This window comes from Saccopteryx bilineata, chromosome 10 (genome assembly GCF_036850765.1).
Source record: "Saccopteryx bilineata isolate mSacBil1 chromosome 10, mSacBil1_pri_phased_curated, whole genome shotgun sequence".
NCBI classification, from domain to species: domain Eukaryota; kingdom Metazoa; phylum Chordata; class Mammalia; order Chiroptera; family Emballonuridae; genus Saccopteryx; species Saccopteryx bilineata.
In genome coordinates, this window is record NC_089499.1 from 13,688,131 (window position 1) to 13,707,094 (window position 18,964).

Below are 18,964 nucleotides of genomic sequence, written 5' to 3' on the forward strand. Positions count from 1 at the left end.
CGCGTTCCGAGTCACGGCGTGGTAACCACCATTGATTGAGTGCCAGCTCTGTGCCCCTTGTGCGCAGGAAAATCTCCCTTTGGGAAGAGGCTCAAAGAGGAGACAGTACAGGAGGGTCCATTTTTGAGTGTGAATAGTCAGTATTCTGCCTTCTAAGCATCTCTGTCCTAATGTGATTACCCACAGTACTCAGAGTCACTGGGCGGGAGCAGCCCTGGCCTGAGATGAGGCTTTCAGGCTGTCTGGGGAGGCCGACCCGCCTGACGGACTGTCAGAGCGCAGGGAGGCCAGGAAGGGCTCAAGGGCTGCAGGTAGGGTTCAGCACCCTGGCCAGCCGGAAGACGGAGGTCCGCGTGGGTGGGCAGTCAGAGGTCCTCGTGGGCGGGCAGTCAGAGAAGGGGACCTGGGAGGAGGTGGGGGAGTGAGAAGAGCGTGAGGTGACTCTGCCGTCACGTCATGCAGGGCAGGGGAGGTGTCTGGGAACGTCTGAGCCAAGGAGTGGTGGGGGATGCACATCGGGGTTGGGAGGAAAGAGGGAGGATTCGGGTAGCAGTAGGATCCGCATGGAGGTCAGTCCCAGAGCAGCGGCACTGGGGATAGGGGGTGGGGGAGGTGTGGCCAGTGGCAGAGGAAGGGATGTCAGGGGGGTCTAGTTTGGAAAGGAGAGTCCACAGTTTGCTTCTAGCAGTTCTTGGGAGGCAGCAGAACGTAGGGAGAGAAATAGCTGCCTACCAGAACTTGATGAACTTGGGACAGGATGGCGCAGCGGGTCCCTAGAGCTCGAGTGAAGCTGTCAGGACAGGGGAGACTGGCCCGGGAAGAGGGTCAGCTGGAAGCAGCTGCCTCAGCCTGGGGAGGAGCTGCAGGGCTGGTGTGGATGCAGAAGCTGTCACGGAGTGCTAATACCTAGCGGAGTAGCTGTGGTCTTTGGATCAAATCAGGTCCACGCTCCCCTGCGTGTTGGAGAAGAGAGGCCAGAGCTAGGTCATCCCAGAGAAGCTGGGGGCTCGGCCTCCTAGGCCTGAGGGGTATGCCTGGCCCTGAGCCTGGAGTGTCCCCAAACCAGCCCCAGTCCCTAGTTACGCTGGCATCACCAGAAACCTTGCAGCCCTGAAGGGCTCATCTGGGCTCAGCCAGTCTCAGCCACACCAGGGCGTGGGCCCTGAGCCGCTGAACGAAGGGCAGGGCCAGAGCCAGGTGCAGGAACAAGGGAGAAAATGGACCCTGCCCTCCTGCCATGAACCGCCTGCGGGGTCCAGAGACAAAGGACACTCTTGGCTGGTTTACTCTGGAACCTGAGGCTGCCAGGCTGCTGGGAGCAGGGAGCTTCATCCGGAACCTGGTTTCAGAAACCACTCAACCCCCGGGGGTGCTGGGGGCCTGCCCGCTGGGACCAGGCCCTCCCTGAGACCCAGGGCCCCATCATCAGGCCCTCCTATTCACGTATCAAATAATAAGATCTAGCAGCGGATCTGGTGCCTGTTGTAATTCCGAATCATCAGTGAGCATTAATGATATTCTAGCTCTCCGAGGCCCCTGCAATGGGACAGGGAAATAGCTATAGTTTTAGTTGTGAACGGAATGTATTCACTTCCGTGTTGCTGCCTACTCTCATAACGGAGGGAAATGCTAAAATTCAGTGAGTGGGTAATGAGAGGAAGATGCAAGGCCCTCCCTCCCCCCAGATTCTTCCCCTGTCTCTCCGAGAGGTCTGTTAGGAACCCCTGAACGACATAGGCAAGCACAGCTCATCTCTGCTGTTAGCAGACAGAGGGGTGGTTACCCTGGGCACGGGAAGGTAGTTAGTGACTGGAGGGGAACCCCAGTCTGAGGGACTGGGAGCAATTGACTTCTTGATCTATGTGCTGGTTACCAGGTGTGTTCAGCTTGTGGAAATCCATCCACCTGTACACTTAGGATCCGTGCACCAATCTGCGTGAATAGTTGATTTCAATACAAATTTAAAAACTAGGAACAGACATATATGCTGGTGCAAGCTTGCACTCATACACACGCGCGCGCACTCATACACACACACGCATGCGCACATGGGTGTGTACCAGTGAGCCCGTGCAGGCCCATGACATACGGGTGTTTCCAGAACCCCTGCAGGCATGTGGACACAGATGGATACAGTGAGACAGAGGCAGAGACACTATTCTTAGGAAATAATTTCAAGTAAAAGAGGAGGCTTCCTGATTCATGGGGCTAGAGATTGCCCCCGTTGGAGAGGACGGCCCTGCCAGGGACGGCTGCCATCCAGGCTGGCTTTGTTTCTTGTTTTTTTGTATGTTTTTATTTTTTTTAATAAAAAGAATATTGACTTTATTGTTTTTGTAAAAATAATACAAGAGCATCATGAAGAAAAGTACAAAGGAGAAAGTTTAAAATTACCCAAATTTCCACCAGCTAAAGGAAAAAGAAAGATCCCCGTTCACATCTGGGGACGAGTATTGTAGACGCCTCTCTTTGTTCAAAGATGGAGAGTAGACAGAGATATGCTTTCATAAAAGGGGAGCCTCCTCGCTCACCTGCTGTTTTTACCAAAGATGTTTCTTAGGGAGCCTACTCGCTCACCTGCTGTTTTTACCAGAGATGTTTCTTTACCTTTCCTTGAATGAAACGAAGGAACAAGAGGCTGGAGGATGGAGCGGTTATTAAAGCGCGGGTCCTTGGGACCTCCCTCCTCGACCTGCCCTCTCACCTTCCAGGCTGCAGTTCCCCAGGGCCCAGTGGTGCTCTTTGGAGGCCTGCCTGTGTTGGTTGCTCACTGTTTCCCTGTCACCTGGCCAGATGCCTAATTTATAGCAATCTACTTCCAGGGCTTGGGGCTGGGCCCTTCAGGGGCTGTGTACAGGGCGGCAGCTCGCTGCGGTCATTAGTGACGTGTTTCACAGGAGTAAGATCAAGGCAGAGTCGGCCCTCGGTTGACGGAGAGAAATTCTGTCCTGGCAGAGATGAGATCTCCAACAGGTGTCCACCCTGCCCTCTGGAGCTCGTGCCTGGCCATTCCCGGGTTTGATGTAATGAGCGGCATCGCTTCCCGGTGGTGTCCCAGTCAGGAGCCGTGCCGACCACATCCTGTTTTGGTGCGGCAGTCGGGGGCACATTCTTCAGTCTCTGTGTCATGGGCAGAGTGTGTTCACACCAGGTCCTGGATCATCTGAGGCCGTTAGGGGCCAACATTCTCCCGGTTTGGCGTCACAGGCATGTGCCGGCTAGACTTCCTAGGGAATGAGTGGTCACTGTTTTCCGGTTCGGCTGTCACTTGGGATCGGTCCGTGTTTGTTCGGACTGGAGAGGAGGGGGGCGAGTGGAGGCCTGGGGCCCCTGAGACACACTGTCAGCGTTTCCCGTCTCTGCAAGGGCTCCTCACCCTGAGGATTTCACTGAGATCCTCTCTGAGGCAGGGCTCCTCAGCAGCTGTGCACGCCAGGTGCCAACATCTGGATGAAGCTCCAGAGACGTTACCCAGCTGTTTCCAGAAGCCCACAGAATGTGCGTGGGTATCTTTTGGCAGACGCAGATGCCACTATCGGTTGCCAGTTGGCACCTCCAGGCCCCGTGTGAAGTCTGGGCCCCCTCCCCCAGGCAGAACCGTAGTGCAGTGGGGAGACGAGACAGAGTGTCCTCCACACTGTGACCCCACCACCCTGGCTGTGGATCTGCCTGGAAAAAAAGCCCACGAGCCTCTGATCACTCTCTCAGGGTCCCAGGGCTTCCTATGAAAGGGGCAGGGTTGGCATGAGGGGCTGCAGGGGCTGCCCTCTAATGCCCTTGCCCCTCACCTGGGTGTTCTCCATCACTCAGTCCATCATTCATCTGTTCAGGATCATTCCTGCTCCATGGGGTGTCCCTCTCCGTCCACAGCATGTCACAGAGCTGTGAGAAGTGTCTCAAAGTATGCGTGGTTAAGGAACCAAGAGATGCGAGCATTTCCTCTTGTGTCGAGTGGGGCAGAGTGAAGGGGCTTCAGTGGCACCATCACTGTGGCCCACTTGTACCCAGACCTGCTCATTGGCATGGAAGAGGGACGCCCTCCATTCCATATAGGTCCCCGTGCTCACCCCTTATCCAGGCCGGCATCCACCAGGTGTGCCTGTGGACGGCTGAGGACCTGTGGTCTGGGAGCATCTTTGCCATCCGTGCCCTCCCCTCCGCCAGCACAGCCGGTCCTCGGCGGGTCCGGCCACCCTGCCGTCCGGCCCCGGGCGTCGCGTCAGGCCTGCTGTTTGTGTCTTCCAGCTCCCCCACAGACAGTGTGAGGACAGCCTGGGCCCCAGAAGCAGGATGAGAAGATGGCAGACTTCCTGTTACCTCAGGGCACCAGCAGCTTCCACAGGTTCACCCGGGAGTCCCTGGCGGCCATCGAGAAGCGCATGGCGGAGAAGCAAGCCCGAGGCTCGGCCACCTTGCAAGAGAGCCGGGAGGGGCTGCCGGAGGAGAGGCCCCGGCCCCGGCTGGACCTGCAGGCCTCCAAAAAGCTGCCGGATCTCTATGGCAACCCACCCCGGGAGCTCCTCGGCGAACCCCTGGAGGACCTGGACCCCTTCTATAGCACCCAGAAGGTGACCGTGACCACCCCCCACCCCCGGCCCACTCTTCCACACGGCTTCCCTGTCGCTGCAGCCGTGGGGGGCAGGGCCGCGCCTCCACATTGGGCTCGGTTTGGGGCGGGCTCCTCCGGCCTTTGGGGCCGTGAGTCACTCATGATCTATACTCCAATCACCTTTATTTTGGAGTTCCAGAATAAAAGGCCGGAAAGTTGCAGCCCGAGGTTGTTTGGTGTGTTATGAAGAAAGAGAGGGCAGCCACAGTTAAAGCCTTCCCTTGTTGCGAAGCACCTACTCTGGGAATTGTCTGGGGTTAGAGTTCACCTCTGGAGCTCTCTGCCCCATGTCCAAGGCGTGTGTGAATTGGAGTCAGGCCCTGAGTCCTGTCCTGAGTTGAGTTTGGGCCCCAGAGCACAGCATGAGATCCCCTCTCCTAACTAGGGACAGCAGGCTGCGCCCACAGCCCGCCCCAGAGAACTTGCTGGGCCTTGGCTGTGCCAGGTGGCCTGGACAGGGGGCTTCAGCAGTAGCTCCCTGGGCCTATGGCTGGCAATGGGACCAAGACGGCCTGTGGGAACTCTGAGGGGATGGGGAGGGGCTTGCTCTGCCTTTGTCCCTCCTGAGTGCAGGAAGAGGAAGTGGCTTTTGTCCACTGGCCAGGGTGAGTCAGGCTCCCTCCCAGTATTGATTTCTATCCAGAAAATATATTTCCCCATCTGGGTCCCCTGCCCTGACCTCACCTCGGGGCTGAGTGCCCAGCTCTGCACCTGGCCAGACCGCAGCCACACAAGGCTCCTGTCGAGGCCTGGTCCCCAACCTGGCTGCCCACACTTCAGGCCTCCCTCACTGCTGCAGGAAGTGGGACTGAACGTGGGGGAGGACTTTCCCCAGAAGGTTGGGGACCGAGGACAGTGGCTGATCGCATCCCCGCAGTCAGTGCCGGGGCTGAGGAAGCAGCGCAGGCGCAGACGGGATCCAGGACCTCAGCGCGGTTGTGTTTGTGACAGGTGTCAGTTTGTGTGTCTGTGTCACTGGGCGCCTGACTGCGCTTGAGACTGCGTTTAGGAGACTGGGAGGTGCTGCAGGTGGGCGTGGTTCGAGATTGTCTGCGTATGTGAATGCTCGTGTGAGCCGGTGAGGGCGAAGGGAAGGCCGCCTCAGCTGTATGCACAGGTCTGGCCTGGCGCAGGCGACTCGGGCGGAGTTAAAAGTCGGTGGCTGGGGCCACAGTGCGGGTCAGAGTTAGGCTGGAAGTTGGGATTAGTCAGGGTGGGTGGGCTCAGGTCATGGTTGCTCAGAGCCGGAAGTAAGAATTGCGGTTCAGGTTAAGACCACTGCTGGTGCGAGTCAAGGTGACAGTGGCAAGTCAAAGTGGTGATTAGGTTGTGGTTAGCTGGGACACACAGGAGTCATGGCAAGGGGACCTGATGGAGAGTGCGGTCACGGCTAGGCTTTTTGTGGCTGGTGGCAGTTGAGCCTGGAAGGAGTCAGGGACACCCTCTTCTGTCCCTGTGATCAGGAATATTTGAACCATGGCCCAGGTATGATTCTGGTTTCTAACCTTCTGCCTCTCCTTCCTGAACCCTGGTCAACCTGCCCGCAGCCCCACAGGGTAACACAGGCTCCATAGCGGTAGGCCGGTCCTGGTATACCTGGTCAGCTTGTCTCCCCAACCCAGAACCTTGTCTCTCCAGCAACAACAGCCTTGGAGATGAGACCTCAGGGTTGTGTCCTCTCGGCCGTGCTGGCTGAACGGCTGGGCAGGGGGCATGGGCTGCCATCCTCGAGGGCTGGCCCAACGCCCACCTGATGTGCATGCATCTCAGACACAACTCATGCCCCGTTGGGCTGTGTAGACAGTGTCTTCTGAAAGCTGGAGGAAGGGTCTACCTTGATCTGCTCGTAATCCCTCCAGGGGGAGGCGCTGTGTCATGGGGTGGGGCTGACATCTGTCCTGGGCTCTGGGAGACCGTGTCCCAGGGAACGGTGCTCTCTGCTGGCCTGGGGTGTGCCCTTCCTTCACCCTTACTCCTCACCCCTTGGTCTTCACTCCCCTGTGGGCCCAATGGGAACTGAGACCAGGAGAGGAGGGGTCGGACGGGAGGAGAGGGAGGCGGGGGCACAGCTGGGTCCCCGCCTCTGCTGTGACAGCACCTTGGCTAGGATCATGAGCGGCCCCTTCTGATTGGGACAGTAATTTTGAAAGTAAACTAGATCCAACCTACCCTTGACATTCTCTTGAACTCGACCTCATCCCACCCTAGCCATGGTGACCCAGTGGGGGTCCACTGACCTGCTGAATGTACTGCTCACCCCCATCCCTTACCCTTCCTCGGGCCCTCCTGTCTCCCCACCCCACCCCTTTAGCCAGGGCTCTAGGGTTTTGAGGCAGCAGCTGCCCCCCAAACCCGTCTCCATGGGGTTGCCATGGGGCTGCCACCGTGACCTAAAGCAGCTCTCTGTCCACAGACCTTCATTGTGCTGAATAAAGGCAAGACCATCTTCCGGTTCAGTGCCACCAACGCCTTGTACGTCCTCAGCCCCTTCCACCCGATCCGGAGAGCGGCCGTGAAGATTCTGGTTCATTCATATCCTTTGCAGGCAGCCCCGGCTGTGTGGACCCTCTGGGCTTCACGGGGGTGGGGCTGGGGTCTTTCAGGCTGAGGGTGGTATCGATTCCTGGCCAGTCCTCAAACAAGGAGCTCAGTCAACCCGGGAGCTGGTTGGAAATGCAGAGTCTCAGACACCCCCCCCCCCAGACCTGCCCATCAGTACCTGCATTTGAACAAGGTCCCAGCGGATTCTGGGGCACAAGAAAGCTTGGGACACCTTGCTCTGATTCTTCAGGAGAGAAAAGTCTTAGAAGCTAAGCTACTGAGCACCCAGAAGAAATGAGTCCTGTCAGTGTCCCCTGGCTCTGACATGGACTCCGGGTGTCCCTTCCCACTGCACTCTCTCAGCTCTGTGCCTCCCTGCCCAGGTACCGGGTCCTCAGACAGGTCAGCCGGGCTCAGCCGAGGAGAAACCACCTCCCAATAGAGAGGCCTCTGGTTCATTCCCACGTGGGCATATTTCGAGGGAGGCAACACTTGCTTTTTGATTAGGTGTTGACACAATGTTTGCAGTTTCAGGGTATCTCAGAGAAGTCTGGTTAGCATTCAGTTATATAAACCACAGCCCGAGAAAGCTGCAGGCTGCGGAGGAGAGCTGTGGCGTGCTGCTATGTCGTACGGGACACATACGGGTCTTTGGACCACCCGTGGGACAGGGTGCCAGCGCTCCATCACGGCCACTCTCCCCACTTCAGACAAGAGGCCCCACAGACAGAGCTCGTGGAGAGGGCGGGGCTGGCTGCAGAGTAGCAGGCTGCTGTGCTTTCCTGGGCTGGCCGGGGCAGCCTTCCTTTGACCGGCAGGCAGCTAGCTGTGCTGTTAATGGAATCCCTGCTGCTGGGCTCAGTGGTGTGGCTAGTTGTGGGTGTGGCGGGCTGGCCCGCTGGAGCTCCTGGAGGTCCCCGCAGCTCCCCTCTTGGGATGGCCAAGGGCCAAGGCAGAGACTGCACCCATTAACCTCTGGGCAGACAGGAGGAAACATCTGTCCAGTGAGGGACGAAGTAGCTAGGACCCATGCTGACCACTCAGGGGTTTTCCTGTCCAGGCAGGGCTGAGGACTGTCCTTCCTGGCCCCGCTTTCTGCCCACCCTGCTCCATGCCTGACCCTCACCCCAGGGGTTAACTGTGGGGGTGGGGGGCTCAGTGCGGAGCCTGTTCTCTGCCTGCAGGCTCCCCCGCCCCTCCACTCTCCCCTGCCTCTCGAGAGGTTGTGGAGACCCGAGTGAGGCCAGGGGCAATCCCCCACCTGGGTACAGCAGCGGCATCAGCAGGGTGGTCTGTAGAGTGGGCAGACACCGTGGGGGGGGGCTGTCTCCAGGGGCAGCCTGCCGTTCACAGCTTCATCTTACTGTGAGGCAAGAGTGGTCCAGATGTCGTGCCGAGCCATTCTGCCAGTTCCCAAGCCCCCCGGTCGATGCCAGGAACTCTGCTGGGCACCCTGGAAATAGTAAGCTGAATAAAACCCTGTCCTTGCCCCCTTGGGAATTGTACAGTCCCCTAAGGGTGATGAGATGGCCACAGGACTAGTGGTCATCCTGCAGGTGTGTGGGCACAGCCTGGAGAGGACAGTGGGGCGGGCCGCTGTCTCTGCTAGGAGCCCGACTTCGGCCTGTAGGGCGTGGCCTCCCTGGAAGCCTGCTCCTCCGGCTGCCCCCTGGGCCTTGTCCTCCTGGTGTCTCCTCCTGGTATCTAACCAACTCGGCACTGCTTGGCAGCCGCAGCAGCCCCCAGAGATGCAGCGGCAGCCCCAGGGTTCCCGCGCGGCCCTGGGCGGGGGGGGGGGGGGGGGGGGGGGGCCGACGGGGCCAGGGAGGCGGGTGGGCCAGGGGGGCGGGGCGTGCCCTGGAGGTCTCAGCCTGGACGGAGGGTCCATGGAGCAGTGGTTTCGAGGCTGTGAGTTTCTGGTGCCACCCAGCAGGGCTGGCCCGTAAGGCTCTGAGCTAGCCTATGAATGTGAAGTTAGCTGCCCTAGGGAAGTGGCTCAGCCTGGGGGAGGCCCTGTGCTGGGCTCCTCGGTGCTGCCTTGACACTCCACTGCGTGGGGATGGATGGGAGTGCACTGGAGGCCCTCAGCAGCGCCCCCTATTGGGCTCAGAGGGCGTTGGCAGAGAGGAAAGGGTCTGGATCTCTGGGGGTTGGGAGCAGCCCCTGTGCCCTGAGCCTTGCCATTCAAAGTGTGCTCCACCCACCAGTAGCCTCGGCATCACAAGGCTGTTGTAGGAGTTGCCAGATATCGGGCCCAACCTGCGTGTGGGCACGGTCCCCAGGATTCCTGAACACACTGCCCTGGGACAGCTGTTTCCAAACGTCGGCCTGTGAGGGCCACCTCAGTCTCACCTGAAACGGTGGTTAAAATTGCAGATTCCGAGCCATTTCCAGCCCAAGGTCACCAGCGTGAGGCCTGAGACTCTACAACTTTTCCATGCGATTTTTTTTTTAAGTCAGGGTGTAATTCACACACCGTGGAAGTTAACCATTTTACGCCGTACAGTTCAGTGGGTTTTAGTACAACATTCATAAGGTTGTGCAAGCATCACTGCTATCCAATTCCAGAATATTTTCATCGCCCCAGAAGGAAGCCCCTGCCCATTAGCAGGCACTATGCATTAGCACACAGATTTCACATTTTGAACTATGAACTTTCTCTTGGCTTATGTTTTTTAAATTGTGGTAAAAAAAAAAAAAAAAAAGCATTTAACATAAAATGTACCATCTTGACCATGTTTAAGTGTACAGTATGGTAATGTTACCTGTACGCCCATGGCTGTGCACAAACCTCTAGAACAGGGGTCCCCAAACTTTTTACACAGGGGGCCAGTTCACTGTCCCTCAGACCGTTGGAGGGCCGGACTATAAAAAAAACCTATGAACAGAGCCCTGGCCGGTTGGCTAAGCAGTAGAGCGTCGGCCTAGCGTGCGGAGGACCCGGGTTCGATTCCCGGCCAGGGCACACAGGAGAAGCGCCCATTTGCTTCTCCACCCCTCCGCTGCGCTTTCCTCTCTGTCTCTCTCTTCCCCTCCCGCAGCCAAGGCTCCATTGGAGCAAAGATGGCCCGGGCACTGGGGATGGCTCTGTGGCCTCTGCCTCAGGCGCTACAGTGGCTCTGGTCGCAACATGGCGACGCCCAGGATGGGCAGAGCATCGCCCCCTGGTGGGCAGAGCGTCGCCCCATGGTGGGCGTGCCGGGTGGATCCCAGTCGGGTGCATGCGGGAGTCTGTCTGACTGTCTCTCCCTGTTTCCAGCTTCAGAAAAATGAAAAAAAAACAACAACAACAACAACAAAAAACAAACCTATGAACAAATCCCTATGCACACTGCACATATTTATTTTAAAGTAAAAAAACAAAACGGGAACAAATACAATATTTAAAATAAAGAACAAGTAAATTTAAATCAACAAACTGACCAGTATTTCAATGGGAACTATGGGCCTGCTTTTGGCTAATGAGATGGTGGTGCCCCTTCCAGAAGTGCGGCGGGGCCGTATAAATGGCCTCAGGGGGCCACATGTGGCCCGCGGGCCGTAGTTTGGGGACCCCTGCTCTAGAACTTTCTCATCTTCACACTGAAGCTCTCTACCTATGGTTGGCTTGCATCTTTATGTGCATTGAACCATCTACGTCCTCAGTGTGCAGAGGCCTGGGCCAGGCGCTGTGGAAAGGGCAGGAGTGGCAAAGACAGACTTACAAGGAGGCCCCTGCTCTCCAGGAAGAAACCCTCACTTGCGACAGCCCGGGCGTGCTGGCGAGGGCAGGCTAGCGCAGCTCACCTTTGCTCTGTGCCTCATGCAGGCATGGGCTTCCCTGCGAAGGTGCCCAAAAGTAAACACGGGCATGTTGAATTAGCTTCTTTTTTTTTTTTTCCCCCCTGCGTATTTTTGTTAAAATGCTGCAGGATGTGTTCCTGGTAGGATTAAATAAAAGAAATCGACTCAACTCCGAATTCCGCCGCAGTCACATTGAGAGTCCTCATGTTCACGCCAAGAGGCGTTTTGCTTTCCTGGGCGCCCAGGATCTGTTCACCAAGTCCTCCCACGTTTCTCTAGCAGATTCAAATGGGCAGTCACACCACATGTTTGTGTGTGTTTGCATGTGTTCATTTAATAGCACAAATCTATGAAAATACCCCCCCACACACACCACCACCACCACCACCGTTAATTCCTTTCCCTTCGGGAGGGTTTTTGACTCCTTGGGATCTGAAGACAGGCAGCTCGGGTTTCAGGCCTTCCGCCACAACCCATGCAGGCAGTCCTCGCTGGCATTTTAATCATGAGGCTGAGAGTGGGTGTTTGGGGACAATGACATGACAGGATTGAAGATGTTCAGCTGAGCTCGGGCCTGGAGAGCTGGCCTTTGCCTCTGCCCACACACGGGACCAGCTCAGTCGTTGGCAGTGCAAACAGGTGTGCCCTGGCCACATCTCTCTGGCATTGGCTACATGCTGGGCTCCGGGGGGGGGACGGGACCTGGGGATGCTTTGGGCAGGGCCGCATGCACTAGAGGCTCAGTCTAGGTAGGATGAGAGCTCACACAAACACACACACAGGAGTGGCAGAGTTATAGCGGAAGGGTTGTCCTCGAGGCCAGGAAAGCCAGGCAGGACTGCGAGCAGTCAAGTGGCAGAGACTAGAGTCTGCTGCTCCCTGAGCCATTGCTGCGTCTGGAAAAAGCCCAAACCCAGACAGGCAGCTACACCCTGCCATGTCCTGCCGAGGGACCCAGGCCCTGGCTGGCAGGACTCGGAAGGCCGCCTGCTCTGGCTCTTCCCTAAGCCTTGCTGTTAGAGTCCAGCTCACCTGTCTGTGTCCAGTCGAGTCCTCTGGTCCACGGCGGCCTGTCCACCCCGCTGCTCTCTGCCGAGGGGCCTTTTCTCCACTCTGGTGAGGGCTGTGAACGGGCCCCCCCACAGCCAGGGGAGGTTTGGCTCCACAGAGAGGGGTCCCTATCCCCAACCCACCATGCTTTGCTGTGACCAGCTGAGCTGACTGATGCTGGAGGAAGCCTGAACAGCCTTCTGTGCCTGCCTAAGTGCCTCCTCCAGGAAGCCCAGCCAGAGGCAGGTCTGGTTTCTTATAATCTCCTATCTGTGAGCAGTTCAGTGGCTCCTGGGCCTCTCTGTCTCCCACACGAGGCCAGGAACAAATGCCCAGGTGGCAGTGGTTATTTTTTTTCTTTCTTTTTTTGTATTTTTCCGAAGTTAGAAGCAGGGAGGCAGTCAGACAGATTCCCGCATGCGCCCTACCGGGATCCACCTGGCACGCCCACCAGGGGGCGATGCTCTGCCCATCTGGAGTGTTGCTCAGTGTTCTAACACCTGAGGTGGAAGCCATGGAGCCGTCCTCAGCGCCTGGGCCAACTTTGTTCCAATAGAGCCTTGGCTGCATGGGGGCGGGGGGATAGAGAAGAAAGAGAGGGGGAAGGGTGGAGAAGCAGATGGGCTCTTCTCCTGTGTTCCCTGACCAGGAATCAAACACGGGACTTCCACACACCGGGCCAATGCTCTACCGCTGAGCCAATGGCCAGGGCTTTTTTTTTAATGTTTATTTTATTGATTTTAGAGAGAGAGAGAGAGAGAGAGAGAGAGAGGAACATCAGTCTGTTCCTGTATATGCCCTGACCAGGAATTGAACCAGCAACCTCTGTGCTTTGAGACGGTGCTCTAACCAATGACGCTATCCAGCTAGGGCTGCAGTGGTTCTTAAAAATGACAAATAAGTCCTCAGTCTGCCTACGCTTCTGGTGTGCGCTCTTTGCTCGCTTGGTTTTCATGCTGCCCTGTGGCTGGCAGAGGCCAAGTTTGGGATGGCATTCCCCCTTGGTGGGTGAGGGCCTGCAGCAGTGTGACTCATGCGGGCCCCTTCAGTCTGGCCGCAGTCTGGGGAAGGATGGCCCAGGTGACCCTTGGTGTCACCGTGCAGCGAGGGTGTAGCGGCGGGGCTGAGTGCAGCGCAGCCAGGCTCAGCTGGGCTCTACATCGACCAGTTTGTACCTGCAGCCATATTCTGCTGCTGCCGTAACCGGTTACCGCAAACTTAGCAGCTTATAACACCACGAAGTTATCACCTTGCAGCTCTGAAGTCAGAAATTTAAAAAGTCCTCACTGGGCTGGCATCAAGATGCCGGCAGGGCTGCGGTCTGTTCTGACAGCTCCAGGGGAGAATCTGTTTTCTAGGCTTTTCCAGTTTGTTGTAGAGGCTGCGTGAAGTCCTGGCTCGTGGCCCTGTTTCTTCTTCAAAGCCCATGACAGCTTGGTGGAGTCTTTCTCACATGCATCACTCGGTGGCTGGCTCTCTGCCCCCCTCTCTCACTTATAAGGACCCTGTGATGACCCTGCCCCCCTCACCCCCTCAAAAAAAATCCAGGATAATCTCCACTTCTTAAAATCCTTAATTGACTCATCTCGGCAAAGTCCTTTGGCCGCACCAGTTAACATGCACAGCTTCCAGGGAACGGGGTGCGGTTGCCTTTAGGGGCCGTTACCTACTCCGGTACCCTGCAGCCTGGGCTCTTTGTGCCGTGGTCCCCTCATCTGTGAAATGGGGACTACGTCTCCACCTCATGGATCATTGGGAGAACTGGATTAGCTAGCTCAAGGATACAGTAGAGAGCAAAGCCCGGCACCCAGGGAGGGCTCCATACAGTTTTGTTCTTCGCACCCTTTCATATTTCAGTCATCAGCTGGGATCCTCCGTCGAGGGCTTAGCAGTGGCTCGGGGGGGGGGGGGGGATTAAAGGCTGGTTGAGGGGCCTGTTAGCTGTCTGCTTGGTGAGGAAAGACTTGGCGTGAAGCCCAGGTGTGGGGAATGTGTGTGTGTGTGTGTGTGTGTGTGTGTGTGTGTGTGTGTGTGTGTGAGGGGGGGGGGGCTGGGTGTGGGGGCACTGAGATGGGTATCCGATCCTGCCCTTGAGAGCTGGAGAGGGAGGTAGACCTGACATGGAGACCATCCCACAGGCAGAGGGACGCAGAGGGATGCAGATACCCAGCTAAAGGAGGGACCCCAGGGTCTCGAGAGGTGTCCCCTGGCCAGGGAGGGGGTCAAGGTTTCCTGGGGCCATGGCCTCTGAGCTGAGTTCTGGTTTGATTAAAGGGGGTGGGGATTCCAAAGCCTGATTCCTCTCACCCCAGATCAGAAACTGAAGAACTTATGGTAAGCAGGGACCAGCTTTGGCATACTATTGCCTGATTCCCTAGGTTCTCTAGAAGGCGGACTCGAGGTGTGGAGAGCATCCACCCAGATTCCCTCCCCCACTGGGCAGCCCTTCCCCTCAGAAGTCAGTCCCCCAGCTCTTTCTGATCTCTGATCTCCGGTCTGAGGGCATGGGCCTCTCCAGCAGCTGAGGCTGGGTCAGGCCGTAGGACCCAGGAGCCGCTGTGGGGAGTAGCGGGCCCAGCCTCTTCCCTCCGGCTTGGGCAGGGATTTGTGAGGGCAGCAGAGTATCCCTGTTCCAGGCCAGGCCCCTTGGGGGTGCCCCGGCCCATAAGAGGCCTGGGGTCTGTCCCTTGTTCTCTGTAGGACTTGCAGAGGTGAGGGAGGCCGTGGAGATCAGGTAGAGCTTAGTCTTGCCAGAAGCAGCAGCTGGGACTTGTAGCCAAAGAGTCAGAGCTTCTTGTAGCCAAAGAGATGAGGCCTGAGGCAGTTCAATTCAAGGTCGAGGGCCCAGAAGGATGCCCAAGACACACTCCCAGCATTTGAAGAGCTCACCTTCTGGCTGGGGACAGATGAGCATTGCTAGTCAGAGCGCAACCACGTGCTAAGGTGGGTGTCCTGCCGAAGGGTGCCCCGCCGGGGGGTACTCCTGCTGAAGGGTGCTCCTGCCAAAGGGTGTCCTGCCGAAGGGTGCCCCGCCGGGCTGTACTCCTGCTGAAGGGTGCCCCGCCAGGGGGTACTCCTGCTGAAGGGTGCTCCTGCCGGGGGTGCTCCTGCTGGGAGGTTTCTTGGAGAAGTGTCTTAGGTGGAAGAGAGGACATGTGGAAAGGCAGGAAGTGGCCAGAGGAGCAGCCCCCTGCCTACCCAGGGTCCATGTGTCCCCATCAGGTACCCTAAGTTTTGTCAGTAGAACACTTCCTCAGAGAAGTCCTAGGCCAAAGGTCAGCCCGGGATACTCCCATAGAAGTGGGGGAGGGAACCCGATCCTGCACCATGGTCTTCCTCCCTGACAGTGGCCCCTGAGGACCTTTATAAATGCCATCTCCCTCCACTGTGCCCCCCCCCCCCGCGGCCATGCGTAAAAACCTCTGAGGTCTGAGGGGCTGGGGGGTGGCCCTTCCTCCCCTCCAGGGTGGACCCTGCAAGGAACCTGCTACAGGTGTGGTGGACTCAGGTGTCTGGTCCCTGTCGGGCACTGTCCAGCTGCAAGTGCCAGGGAGGGGACAGAGGCCAGCCTCGGTGGGGAGGGGTTGGCGAGGACTGGGCACAGCCCCACGGTGTCTTCCCGGAGCACCTGTGTCACTGAGGTGGCAGGTGGTGGCTTTCCTTGACCCCTGCCGCACGCTCTTCAGCATGCTCATCATGTGCACCATCCTGACCAACTGCGTGTTCATGGCCCAGCATGACCCTCCCCCCTGGACCAAGTATGTCGAGTGAGTATCCTCCAGGCCCCTCCCTGCGGCCCCTCCCTCCCGTTCTTGCCATTCCATGCTACGGCCCTTAAAGTCACCCCTGAAGTGGGCTGTGTCAGGCCCCGGGGACTCATCCACCCGGGGGTGGGGGGTGTCTTTGGCCCCGCCACCCCCCCACACTTTGCTGCTCTCACTCCTGCCAGCTTCTTGCTTTGAGTCCTGTCCTCTGGGGAGGAAGCTTTCCAGGTTGGCAAAGTAGGGATCTCTCCCAAAGAGGTCTGATGATGTTGGAGAAGGCTCTGAATCAGTAATAGTGATAGTAATAATAATTGACTGATTGAGCACTTAGCCTATGGCAGGCGCTGTCATAGAACGATAGACATCATCTCCTTGAACCCTCACGGGACTACAGAGGATTCACGCCCACGGGGAACCTGGGGAACCAGGTCTGCAGGCTTCCACCTCCCTGAGAAACCCCACCTGTCTCCCCCACCCCACCCCCAGGTACACCTTCACCGCCATTTACACCTTTGAGTCTCTGGTCAAGATACTGGCTCGAGGCTTCTGCCTGCATGCGTTCACCTTCCTGCGGGACCCATGGAACTGGCTGGACTTCAGCGTGATCGTCATGGCGTAAGTAGCTTCCTCGCCCGCCGCGTTGTGCTGTGTGCACGTCAGGACACACTGAGGGGGGAGCGCGCCACCCTGTGCCCAGCCCTCCGGGCCTGCCCACACTGTGGGCCACGTGCAGCTCTGCGCGGGGCCGTGTGACAGCCCACCTCCCTGCCGCGGCAGGGGGGGAGACAGGACGGAGAGCCTCAGCTCATCCTGGTGGGGAGAGATGGGTCCACAGCAGCGCAGGCGGGCCGTGGCGGTCAGGCCCGCTGTCTCGCTATAGCTCCACGGCAGCCTTGTGCTCAAGGGACACCATTAAGATTCTGGTTGAGCATCCTCTGCCCTGTCCACTAAGGGAAACCAGTATTACAGCCTAACATCCCCGGACCACTGTGCACGGTGAGCTGGCTCCCAAGGGGATTCAGAGTGAAACTCCAGTAAAGAGAGAGAAGGAGCCTGGAGAAGTGACCGGGTAACCCCAGGAGCTTGTGCCAAACCCACCAGCGTGTCTGCTCTCCCGACTCATGGACTGTACGTCTGGCACGTTTTTAAGGCCCCTGGCCCCTGCCATGATCCACTGGGTCCTCACAGCTGCCAGAAAGGAGGCTGGATGGGAGTTCCTAATCCCTGTTTTACAAATGAGAAAACTAATGCCAAGGACACACAGGGAGCCCCCCAGAAACTGAACGTGACCCCTGGCCTGCTGCCACCCATGCCTGCTGAAGGATCGGGTTGAAGATGCCGCTCCGGATGTTGCAGGCCTCAGGTGCTGTGTTCCCGTGGAGGCGGCTGGTCAGGACGGGCCCCCCAGGCAGGAGTTGTGGTCTGGGGCTCACCCGGCAAACCCTTTCCGAAAGCCTGCTGTGTGTGGAGAACCCAGTGCGTGCCAGGCTGAGCACCATACCTCGGCGAGGAACAGAGCTGGTGAGGGTCATGCTCCCTGCCCTTGCACAGCCTCAGTTTCCCCACTTGTGAGAGAACAGTGTTGGGCCAGGTGGTATCAGAGGTTCGGTTCAGCGGCTCAGCACCCACTTTCTATGATTCTCAGATTTACAGAACCGACCTCTTTATGACAAAGCCTTTTTATTGAACTGCGGAGATGAGCAGCCCTGGGGTCAGCCGTGCTATGAGGGAGGGAAGAGGAAGAAGGTCCTGCTGACGAGCTAGATAGGGAACCCCGTGGTTAGAAAAGGCATCAATCAGACCCTCTGTTTCTAGTATGCTGTTTCCATTTGACAGGTAGGGAACCTGAGGCTTAGAGAGAGGCAGCCAGCTGCCGCCAAATCCAGTGTAGATTTTGGCCTGGGCAGAGCTGAGTGAGCCAGGGAAAGACTATTCAGAGAGGAGGACAGAGTGGTGGGGCTCGGGGCAGGCTGTGCAGCCCACAGGCCACAGTCTGCCATGTGCAGTGGGAGCCCCTGGGGTTTAAGAGCAGGGAGTGGTCTGACTGACATCCTATAAAGATCGCTCTGGCTGTTGTGTGGACAGGAGACTAGAGGGGAAGGGTGGACGCAACAGGGCAGGTAGGAGGCTACTTGAGTAGCCAGGAGAGAGAGGATGGTGGCTGGGACCAGGGTCCATGTGGAGAAGGTGAGTGACCTGGTCAGATTCTGGGTATGCTGTGAATGTGGGGCCAACAGGAGACCCCCCCCAGGCGGTCTTTGGCTTGAGCAGCTGGGTGAAGGGCATGCCCACTTGTTGAAATGGAGAATGGAGGGAGGAGCTGGTGGACGGAGGAAGGGAATCCCATGCCCAGTTTGGAATGGATTACATGGAAAGCACCCAGGGTGAGACACAGAGGCAGCAATGGGGTGGTCCTGTCTGGAGCTCAGGATAGAGGTCCAAGGTGGAGATGTACCGTATTTCCCCATGTATAAGAAGCACCTTAATTTGGGGGGCCCAAAATTTTTTAAGAAAACATACTACATAAAGTTATTGAATTCAAGTTTTATTCATCATAAAATTTATACAACTTCTCATCACTGTCAAAACTCCCATCCATTAGCTTGTCCTCCTCTGTGTCTGATGACGAAACACTGTCCTCATATATTGCCTCGTCCTCAGTTCCATCGATGGCATTTGAAATGCCACAGCCACTGTATAAGACGCACCCGGTTTTTAGACCCCAAATTTTTCGACAAAGGGTGCGTCTTGTACATGGGGAAACACGGTAAATTTAGAAGCCCTCAGGATGCAGCTGGTCTTCCAAGCGAGGAGACCAGGGAAGACCATCCAGGAGCCAGTGTAGCCAGAGAGAGGAAGCCACCTGGGGACGGTACCACGGGACGCTCTGACGTCTGGGGGCCGGGAGCGAAGAGGGTCGAGGGCAAAAGACTGGAGGGAACTACCTGCCAGGGAGGGTGGGCAGAAATCAGGAAAGAGCAGTGTCCCCAAAGCCAACTGAGGGGTGGGACTCAGTTTGAAAGGTCCCACAAGGCAGCTGAGGGGGTTGAGAATGAAGACTGGACCACCCACGTGCACATCACTAAGGACCTTGATAAGACAGGTGCCGGTGGAGTGGAGAATGCACACCTGATTAGAGAGGGAGAGGGGGGGAGAGAGAGAGAGAGAGAGAGAGAGAGAGAGAGGCGGGGAGGCGGAGCAAGTGCCGACATCGATT

The 18,964-nt window shown here is 57.5% G+C and overlaps 1 protein-coding gene across 6 annotated transcripts in view; it reads left to right on the plus strand.

Moving 5' to 3' along the window:
- The window catches only part of SCN5A (sodium voltage-gated channel alpha subunit 5), a 97,222-nt gene that overhangs the window by 11,700 nt on the left and 66,558 nt on the right, over nucleotides 1-18,964 (plus strand). For all 6 annotated transcript variants that reach the window (XM_066245508.1, XM_066245510.1, XM_066245507.1 and 3 more), the window contains exons 2-5: nucleotides 4,246-4,568; nucleotides 7,023-7,140; nucleotides 15,660-15,750; nucleotides 16,234-16,362. In XM_066245508.1, the coding sequence (XP_066101605.1) occupies nucleotides 4,299-4,568; nucleotides 7,023-7,140; nucleotides 15,660-15,750; nucleotides 16,234-16,362 (608 nt within the window). In that variant the 5' untranslated portion in view covers nucleotides 4,246-4,298. The remainder of the gene's footprint in view (nucleotides 1-4,245; nucleotides 4,569-7,022; nucleotides 7,141-15,659; nucleotides 15,751-16,233; nucleotides 16,363-18,964) is intronic.